This window comes from Synchiropus splendidus, chromosome 1 (genome assembly GCF_027744825.2).
Source record: "Synchiropus splendidus isolate RoL2022-P1 chromosome 1, RoL_Sspl_1.0, whole genome shotgun sequence".
Lineage (NCBI taxonomy): Eukaryota > Metazoa > Chordata > Actinopteri > Syngnathiformes > Callionymidae > Synchiropus > Synchiropus splendidus.
The window spans coordinates 53,142,258-53,152,498 of NC_071334.1; the positions used below are offsets into that span (position 1 = coordinate 53,142,258).

The following is a 10,241-nucleotide window of genomic DNA, read 5'->3' on the forward strand; positions in this document are numbered from 1 at the left end:
GGTTGTAGGATCATCTAGAGATCCCATGATCCGGACGTCCCAAGATAATAACTGGCATCTAAATACAGATATTGTGTACATACATGTCAATTAATTGTACATTTTGTGAAATTTAAGTTTAAATTCTTGTATACATTTGCTTTGTGATGAAGGACTTGTACAGCTTCTTGCAGTCATGATGATGAATAATGCAGTTCATAGCTCAATCAAGCCTGCATGTGGGGCACGACAAAGAAGCCACTCCAATTTTATGATTTAACATTTACAATTTAGTTAATTTTTTTCAACCCCCCCAAAATGGTATCTAAAGCACAATAAAAACACATGGATTCAGATTAGCAGTCATCTCGACACCTAGTTTCTACACCTTTGCATGTGGTCACAGAAGAGCAACAGAACACAGGTCCTCTCCACATATATCCTGCAAACTTACAGCGCTAACTACATTTGTAAGAATGGGAAACATGAACACTCTACATTAACATCCCAAAAAGATAATTCACATTAATACACTACAAGTATCAATTTTACAGCTCACCCCTACCTCCATAATCCTTTACTCCAAAGCCAGCCTGGATGGACTGGACATGCTGGATTTGAGCATAAAATAAGAGAAAACATCTGGTTTTAAGATGGTTTGAGATAGTGAAATAAATGACTGATGAGTTGTGATGTGGCTGTGTCTCATGTATTTTGATGAGACAGGATCAGTGATGTAAAATATCATATTTTAGCAGCTATTCACCTAATTTGCCTTCCAGTCTATCATCGACAAAAAGACTGGGTGATGCTTGACTTAACATTTTAGTGAGAAGTCAAACTCCAATAATAAGAAATCCATGCTTAGCACAAGATAAATTACCTCACACTTCTCGATCTAAGTTTCTGTAATGTGGTTAAAAACCACAAAATTTCCAGTGCATTGAATGATGCCGACCTGCTGATCTGTAGATTAGCGAGGAGCGTATAATTGCGTGAGAGTTGGCAGCCCTGCCAGAGGGTACTGAGCTACATCCCCTATCTGGAGCCCTGGCTGCTGTTGGAAAAGGGTCTCAGGATCTGCGCTCTGCTTGTCGTCCTCATGATAGTCTGCCATCGACTTGGAAGCGGGGTTGTATGGTTTGCCATGGCTGGCAGGTGCTAGTGCAAAGCAGGCCTTGCAGTCCCTGCGTGGTGCTCTGGTCCCAGGCACAGAGAGCATCAGTGGTGAAGGTGAGAATCTAACAAACCGTGACATCATCGGTGGGTGTGTCGTCCTGTCTGTTAACAGATTCAGTTATGCTTTGTTTGCTCAGACGTGACACAGCTACATGAACTCGGACAACGAAAACATATCGCCAATACACACACTCGTTTCATACCAGACGCATCCGACATCTTTGTCTTAAATAAAATCAAATGATGTGAGTGAAGCAACAAATGCTTTCAGAATACAGGGCTGGGGAGGAGGAACGATAGCAGATTTTATTAAGGTATTTTTAGTTGTCAAAAAACAGTCATCATCATTTTCTTAGATGTTTTAAACTGGTTCATGGCAAAATTGATTACAGTTGCTTTGGTACTTCTCAGATCACTCTTGAAGTTCTCGAAACTACTTGTTCAAACTGCACATCATTGTGTCACTTGTGCATCTGTTTAGTGTCACTTCCACTTCAGAAGAATGAAAGGTCTCTCCACCAACACTGTCACCACATAGCTCAGGACAACGGTCAGCGCCACGTGACCCACGAACAAATACATCTGGAGAGAAACATGGTAGAATGTTAGACAGAGAATTATCTCTAGACAGACAGAGATAATTCAGTGTTTTTAAAAGACTCACAAAGTTGATGTCTAAATAGTGTATTGGAGTTTCTTGCAGGCCAATGTATATGTAAACAACCAAGGGATGAATTAGGTAGCAGGAGAAGCTGAGGTTTGAAAGAGGAAGCCAGAACTTCAGCGAAAGTAGGCTCATGATGAAACCTGGAAAACAGACAAAATTCCATGGTTATGTCTGGATTTCATTTCGGTGCATCCCAACTGAACACCACACTCTGAAAACTCCTGTATCACCTTTCAGGGTTATTGTTGTGTTCCATTAAAATTAAGGGTTATGTATCAAGAGACTCAGTCTCAGTCTAAGGGCTCATGTTTCACCAAAATTCTTGGGTTGTTTCAAAAACCAATTGATGCACCGGACTGGGGTTTCTGAAAATCCAGTTTGCTCACAACATTGTTGTGTGTGTTTGTACATCCATTTTCTTAAAACAGATTTTGGTTAAACTTTGATCCCCAACACTCCATCATTTATTTCTTTAAGTTTAATTCTATAAGAATTGGAGTAGAGAAGTTCATGTGAACTGAAGAATCCTCTCCGTACCTCCATAGCCCTCCTCACAGGCTAGTACGACCCAGGTAAGAGCTGTCGCCCAGGCGGTTCTGTGTAGTCCCTGGTATATGGCATGTGGTGCTGATGGATGGTCTGGTGTGTCCTGGAGGGCGTAGCTCAACCCCACCACCAGAGCCAGGACAGACAAAGAGCATATCCATCCCAGAGCCGCTTGCCACTACATCGAATCACAGGTAGTAAAATGCAAATCCAGAGATTTCCATTACAACCTACCTTTTTCTTTAGAAGGGTTGCCTTCCTTGTTTTCAGATACACTCCGAACAGAATTCCGATCAAAAATGGTCCATATCTGGAGTAGGGTCTTTGGTAGTACAAAAACAAAAAATCTGGCGTCGTGCTGAAATTTAAAAGGAGAGAGCAATCATATATGTATATTGTGAGGATTTGATTTCATATTCAATTCTCAAAGATCATCTCTCTTCTTACATAAAACCTGACCGAAAGACAGGTAGATGCAGGAGTGCTGTTAAAATAGATCCAGTCAAAATGGTCATCAGCAGCAGGGTGACCACCAAAACAGCAAATACAACTTTGTTCCTGAGGATAAATAAATATATTGAAGAGAATGAATCCAAAGAACCATGAAGTAATTTCTAATCTGGTGGAAAAAAAACATACTTTCTGTGGGCAAGAATCAGCAGAGGAGTTGTGGCATAGCACTGAAAGTCCAGCGATAGGTACCATGTCCAAGGTAGGCACTTGGGAGGACATTGAGTTATGAATGAACAAGATTCAAACCAATCCTTGTCAAATGATTCTTGTTGCTCTGACTTACAGATATTTCCCGAGTAAATAGATTGTTTATCAACAGCAGGTTTGTCCACCAGTACTTGTCACATTGAAAAAATTGTGAAGGTAGTAGCATCAGAAACGGGCCTCCATTGAACACAGATGAGACACCTTCACAAATCATAACCACAAACATGTAGAGGGGCTGTATCCTGGAATGGAAACATGTTTTCAGACATTAAAGGAACCTTAACATGATCTGAAATAATGCTGCTCATGTCACTAAATCTGACCTTCTGATCCTCTTGAAGTAGTAATCTGCCACAAGACGTGGACTCATGGTGTCTTCATTCCTCTGGATTGAGCTCAGGAGACTTTTGGCGCTTAACAAACCACTACAACACAACATGGAATATTTAGAGTCGCACAGTTTTGGAGCACAATAGTCTTTTTTCTTTCTGCTTCACTGCCAAAGGGCCACAGTCGTAGAGTGCAGCTGAAACTTGAAAAGCACTGAGATAGCACTGACATAAAGCATATTTCGAAAGACTATAAAACACGTCATCAGATCAATAAAACAGCTTCGATCATTCAAGAATTTAGTTTGACTCAAAGCTGATTCAGAAGGAAGAAGGAGCGTGAACAGCAACAGGGAGAAGCCATGCAAGAGAATGAGGAAAGAACACATGAGGTCTGTATAAGTTCGTAGGTTATGAACAAAAGAAAAAGTGAACGTGAGAAAACAGAAGGAACAATAGATTTCTGGTGCCTGACCTCAATAATAGAAACGTGTCCACACCGAGAGCGCTGGGTCCTCCCACTGTAAACACATGCAGGGGGTTCGTTTTCAAAGATGCTTCTATATCTTTTATGTTATCTGTGGTCGGAAGAGTCTTGTCAGACAAACATATTCTTTTTTAAAGGGCAGGAGTGGGTGATACCAATAGGGTGAAATGCTGAAAAGCTCAGAGCATGTCCTGAAATGATCCACAACATGCTCAGAGCTCGGATGCCGTTCAAGGAAGAATAGGAATCCTTGACTGATGACGGGGTGCTGAGGACTCCCTGAGTCGTGGTCTGAAGAGAGAAGGCTTCCAGAAACTGATGCAAACAGCGACTGAGGAAACTCTTCTGTGTTCTCTTGTGTTGTTCTGTAAAAACATGCCATCAAATTACATGATTTCAAATGCCAGATATAAAGTTCCTGTATGGATTTAAAATCAAACAAATATTTGAGCAATATCCAAAATAAGGCTCCCAAAATGTAACTCATTTTTCAGAATATGAACTAAGATCCAGGTTTTTCAGGAGTACACTGTAACACAGATGGAATGCAAGGTTTCTTTATTCAAAACTTTTTTTTTCATTCAGAGCATTCGTCTCTTATTTAGTCTACGTTTCCATCAATTGGTCCACGTCAGTATGGTTCGGGTCAGTATGCTTTTTTTAACGTTTCCACTGGGGTCAGAAAAATCCAACTCCGTCCCATTTTTTTGGTACATCTTACCTTCGGTGCTGGAGGGGTCTGAAAAGAGAACTGTCGCTGGTTGGACGAGAAACAGTGCTTCATTGAGTTGTGACTATGTGTCTCTAAATTATTTTCTCTGTGACTGAAATTTTGTTGTGGCAGAGCTACCAGCAATTTCCGCTGACATATGGTGACTGCTATGATGTTTACCTCTTTAATTTAGAGACAAAAAACAGCAGAACCCATCTGTTGCAGTCTGTCATTGATGTCTGGGATCAAATACATACCTAACAATGTAAATACAACACTCAGAAGGTTGTGCGGAATGTGTTGCTTTCCCGGTGATGTCAATATTGGGGGGGCAAGGCCTCTACCATCTTAGGATTTGACTGCAGTAAAACCTCCGCATGCACCACAGCTGCTCTTAAGGGTCATGAAGAGGGTGATTTTGGCGCCCACACAACATGCACCCAGATTTGAGTCGGATACACTGATCCCGAGTCTGACAACACAAGTCTGACAATGACAAATGTGGCTGATTGACAGGTAGAAGTTGGAGACACGGTGAACAATTGAATTAAATGTTTATCAAATTTGACGACTTGAAATGGTGAGTAATGTGTAGAGTGCTCTCCTATGAACCCACAGATCCCAGTTGATAAGAAATGAAGCTTCCTGAAAACTAATAGTGTAATGTTCACACACATTTTTACATTTCTTCTACTTATTTAGAAAAAAAAATCACTCCTTTTTTTCGAATATAACATAAACTTAAAGCTACAGAGCTCAGTGTGGACTGGGAATGCAAAGGGGCTCAGTGGGGAGAAAGACACGACATGACGTGGACTGGACGTTGGAAACGCTGCATTACTGGCACTTTCATACCGTTTCCTGCTGGAGTGCTTTTTGCAGCCTGCAGTCTGAATTAATGTACATTTTGGAAACTTGTAATGACTCGGCAGAATTTTAAACTTACTGTCTTCTCGTGTATTGCAATCATCCTTTTGACAATTTAAGGAAGAAGACATGTTGAAGTTTCCATCGCTTTTCCCCTCATCCAAGCAGAAAGGTTCGACTGCTGGAGCCTTTTCTTTGCTCCGCTGACAAGTCCTCACAGCAGTGACCAGCGTAGCAGCCAGAGGAATTGCTACTAGAACAGCACAAATGACCCTGTGAGAGAAAATACGGATGGATTTGGGCTTCGCCTCTCGTGCAGGCTCCAAAGATGCAAAAGGAAGAGATGTTAAAAAAGTTAGGTGTGAATAATTATTAAAATATTCAAATAAATCTGCATCTGCATCTATCTTATATGGTAATTGAGCCATTCAGGTCGTTTTAAAAGAGTAAAGACTTCTGGTGTTTTTTTACTTACAGACAAGCGATTCCAGATGCGTCAGGATGAACAGCTTTGGACAAACAATACGTCGACATGACTTCCAGTTTCGACTCATTGACGAATATTGATGGTAAAGGAGGAATGAGGGAGACCTCTCCAAACTTCAGCCTCCCTTTGAAGGCAAAAAAATAAAACAAAACTAGAAGCTCATCCATTTCTCCATCAACATCCTGCACCACAGACAGCTACCTGAATAACCATTAATATATATATATATATATATATATATATATATATATATATATAATTGCTAGTGTTGGGTTCCTGCTGAGGAGCCAGCGGTCTCACTTTCATGAGCCCAGAAAACTGTGTGCTGGCGCTTTAAATGGTGTATTTAATTTGAAGGCATTTCCCTGCACAGCATTTTACTGTGTTTATGCTGCAGGATGCAAACTTTCCATGACAGATTGAAAGAAGCTCCACTGCAGACATGCTGCTGCAGAGTCAGCAGGGAGTTGGGAATGAGGGAGGAGGAGACGCATCACAGCCAGCGGTGCTTCCTCAGAGCACCGGCTGTCACACGTGATCAGTTGTTGTGATCGGTCACGATCGAACGGAGCATCCCTAATATATTTATACATGTTTTGATCTTAACCTGACTATAGTCATGATAGATATCTCCTTTGTTCTAACTCAGAAAACCACCTGAATGTCCGTCATTGAGAATCTAATGGGGCTTGAAGGGGGCTGTAAAATGACTGAGCTGATTGACAGAACAGAGAGTGTTATAAATGGCCCAAATGTTAACACGACTCTCACACAGCTCCTCTAGCGAGTAAACAACTCAGCCCAATAATTGAAACATGGTTTTGGTTTTGACTTTTCCATGGATAAGTGGTGAGGTAATGAGAAACAAGTAGGTGATGACAAACAAGTACAAAATAAGCTGTGTAAGTCCAGCAACTGTATTAGAATCATTGTAGACATTGTGTTTTGTTTTATAACAATGTGCTTTTCAGATGTTTAAAAGGTCTTTCATGAAAGGTCCTGTTCTTCACCTTCAGTTCTATGTATATTTATATTTATTTAGTAATATTGTAGTAATAAAAGTTATATTGAGTATTTGTATTTACTTCAGCCTATTGATTTGTTGTTGCTATTGTTAAATGCTTGTGTTCTTCTTCAAAATAAACAGGTGATGGAAGGATAACATTGTTTATTGTGCAACCACTCATTGAAATGATGAAGTTGTCTGGCGGCAGTCAGAAAAAACGTAATGTCTTCACACAGAAGAGTAACAACAGTGGTAGATGAGGATGTATCTTCATGTAACAGGTGTATTATTATACAGGTGGGTGGTTCTCATGCTGCAGGATAACAGTTGCATGTGAAGGGCCTCTGCTCAGCTCAGACTTGGTTAATTCATTCTTGTCAATGTGAGTCACTGTTCGGTTAGACACTAGTACAGGCCTGGTCATCCTATGGCTCCCAAGCTACATGCTGCTCTTTCCCCCGTTTCATTCAGCTCTTCATCAACGAGCCGCCGAACTGGCTGTGATTCTGGTCAACTTGACATTGAGATGATCACTTGTATAGGAAACAACACCAAAAAGTAAGAGCTATGCTAGCGAAATGTCGAAATATTGTTCAGTAAGACTTTGAATCATAAACAAAAAGCGCCGGGGAGGCTTGGAGCACGTTCAACACCAATGTGACGTGGTCCTAAGACTTGGACCGTCATCAGATCCACAATCAACATGACTTACATCACTTAGTTCCACATTTCACTTTGTCATTCTTTAACCGCTACACTGCCGCAAAGTCACATGACCAGCTGTTCAGGTGAACCTTCCAGCCTTACATGTTTGTAGGATGTGTCTCTTTTCAGCAGCACAGTAAAACATTGTGGCTCTTGGCCTCTGACTGGTTGGCCCCCCCTGCACTAGAAGGTTAAGATTTAAACATTGGAACTGATCACACATGAATAGAGCTGAGTCAAAGTTGTAAATAAAAACAGTCAAATTGAAGTCTATCTTTGCAGTCAACTATTTACTCAATAATCCTGATGACACTCTTAACTTGTTGACCCGCCTCTACCTCTCCCACTTTATATTAATGGGAACCCATTTATATAAAGTGGGAGAGGTAACCCACTTTAAAAAACCCAACAGACACTGGCAGCCCAAGTTCTAGAACCCGTCACCGAAAAGGACCAAATGGGTTCATTTATCTCAAAGTAGTTATAGCAGTGGCCATCACTGTCCTAATACAGACCATTGTACAGTGAGATATTAATCATCTCCATCAGTGCAACATATGTTCAGAGAAACAAATCATGACTAAGGATTAAATAGGAATTGAAAAGGCTGCACAGCAAAGGTGTGTCTGCCTAGATGAGACAGATAACTTACCTTCGAGCATCAACATGTGCACCTCTTTATCGTTGCAGGAGTCAGGAACACAAACCCCCACAAAGTAGAATAAATCTCCCTGAAATGGAAAAGTGGTTATTGACTCACTCAATAATGACTCACTCGTGGTTCACAAGTTAAATAGATGTTCAAGTTATGCTCAATAAGGGCTTTGAAGCTCATCCACAAAAACGCGGCTATGGCAACAGGTTTATCTTCCAACCTGCTCCCACAGTCACCCATTGGTGGATCAGTTTGAGAGCCCTGTTCTGAATGGTCTGGTCTCTATGTTTGGTGTCATCACCTGAGTCAGAAACACCTGGCAGTATTGTCCAGAGAAGGAAGCCGTGTGGACAGAGCGACATTCAGACATCAAGCCTGGTCGGTCGAGGTTGCCTCCTCTTACGTTACTTCCCATCTTCCCAAATGAATCGTACACTATAAAAACAGAACGTAATCATAAAAAAGAGGCTTGCACAAGTTTTTTTCAAAAGCTTTTGAATTTATGAAACATGTACAACATTCATATTATTTGATCGCCCATACTGGCAGGTTTCAATAAATCTTAAATGGGACAAAGGTCATTTACTTCTTTGCAGACAAACCCTTTACAACACCATATCTTAAAGCAACAATGCGTAACATTTAGACATAAATACATTATTTGAAGATTTCCTGAGATGACTGTCAAATGCTCCACCAGATCAAGACCCTGTCATGGCCAACCCAATCTCCAGACCGGACCCCATTGAAAACCTCTGGGATGTGATTACGAGGAAGATGAATGTTTGCAAGCCATCGAACAAAGCTGAGCTACTTGAATTCTTGCACCAAATATGGATTCCAAAATCTTGCTAAGTTAAAACATTAGTATTGTGATGTTTGAAATTTGTTGTTATTTTGACCATTTTCTGCAAATTAATACTCTAAATGCCAATATGTTATTTGGAATTTGGACATAATGTTATCAGTAGATTATAAAATGAAACAAAAATAGTTAAAGACATATCTATAAATAGTAAAATAGTAGGATCAGAAATATTCACAAATTTGCAGTGGTGTCTTAATTCTTTTCCAGAGCGGTAGCTGTACACACACTCACACACAAAGCCTGTTCCAAATCAACCTCCAAGAGCCAAAGTTTTAAAAAAGTGTTATAGAGCCAGTTTTATGACTCATCATCTCGTCTTGTATTATACCATCAATGGTTCGATGTACTTTACATTAGGATGAAATGTTAGCGAGCCACGGATCATTTGGCGACAGAGGCAGTGGATCAGATCAAGTTTGGTTATGGGTTGCCACACTTGCCAAGCAAACTTTGTCTAAATAGTTTTTTTCTCTTCTGGAGTTGCAAAACGAACCCTCCCTTCCACAGCATCCACATTTAACATGACAACAAAGTTCTTCTCACTCTGAAAGACAATAACTGATGAACATGTAGAGGCGCTTGGTTTTTACTTACTGACAACGGCAAAATCTTTTGGATAGTCCTGGCTGAGTTCCTGGAGAAAAACATCCGTGTCATTCATGCATTTTTCCAGGGCAGAAGAGCTGGCGATCAGCACCAGCAACAGGTATCCTGAAGCCATTGCAACTTCTCTCTGCAGTAAAAACACTCAGCAGGTTTAAGTATCATTCGTTTATTAAAATCAGCAGGATGTTCCTCCCATCATTAAACACGATCTATGTGCCAAATAAAGGTATTATCAATGTTGTAATGATGTCTTCACTCGTCTGTGAAGAACACGTGAGAAGGTACAGCAAGAAATGGTCAAAATCAGACAGACTGAGTCAAAATATGAATATACTATACACCCCACTATTCTCCATTATGGTAATAATGATATTTTCCTCATAATTAAATGAATCGAAGTATCTTTTTACATGAAATAAACTGTGTTA

At 40.5% G+C, this 10,241-nt stretch overlaps 1 protein-coding gene across 1 annotated transcript; it reads right to left on the reverse strand.

The window, feature by feature from the left end:
• Positions 1–952: 952 nt before the first annotated feature.
• On the reverse strand, positions 953–9,871 carry LOC128764380 (O-acyltransferase like protein-like). Its single transcript, XM_053874174.1, has 16 exons — positions 9,802–9,871; positions 8,641–8,774; positions 8,337–8,415; positions 5,962–6,097; positions 5,566–5,759; positions 4,063–4,272; positions 3,896–3,998; positions 3,415–3,516; positions 3,168–3,333; positions 3,011–3,090; positions 2,819–2,929; positions 2,606–2,729; positions 2,363–2,549; positions 1,823–1,965; positions 1,646–1,740; positions 953–1,178 (listed from the first exon to the last, which is right to left on the reverse strand). Exons 1-16 carry the CDS (start codon positions 9,866–9,868, stop codon positions 953–955), a joined length of 2,157 nt encoding a protein of 718 aa, XP_053730149.1. The 5' UTR covers positions 9,869–9,871.
• Between the last annotated feature and the right edge of the window lie 370 nt (positions 9,872–10,241).

Coding starts and splice junctions, on each gene's coding strand:
- LOC128764380 (XM_053874174.1), bottom strand. CDS start 9,868: ATGAATGACACGGATGTTTTTCTCCAGGAACTCAGCCAGGACTATCCA. Junction 4,273..5,565: donor TTGCAATACACGAGAAGACA/GTAAGTTTAAAA, acceptor ATGTTTTTACAG/AACAACACAAGAGAACACAG. Junction 1,966..2,362: donor CTGTGAGGAGGGCTATGGAG/GTACGGAGAGGA, acceptor TCTGTTTTCCAG/GTTTCATCATGAGCCTACTT.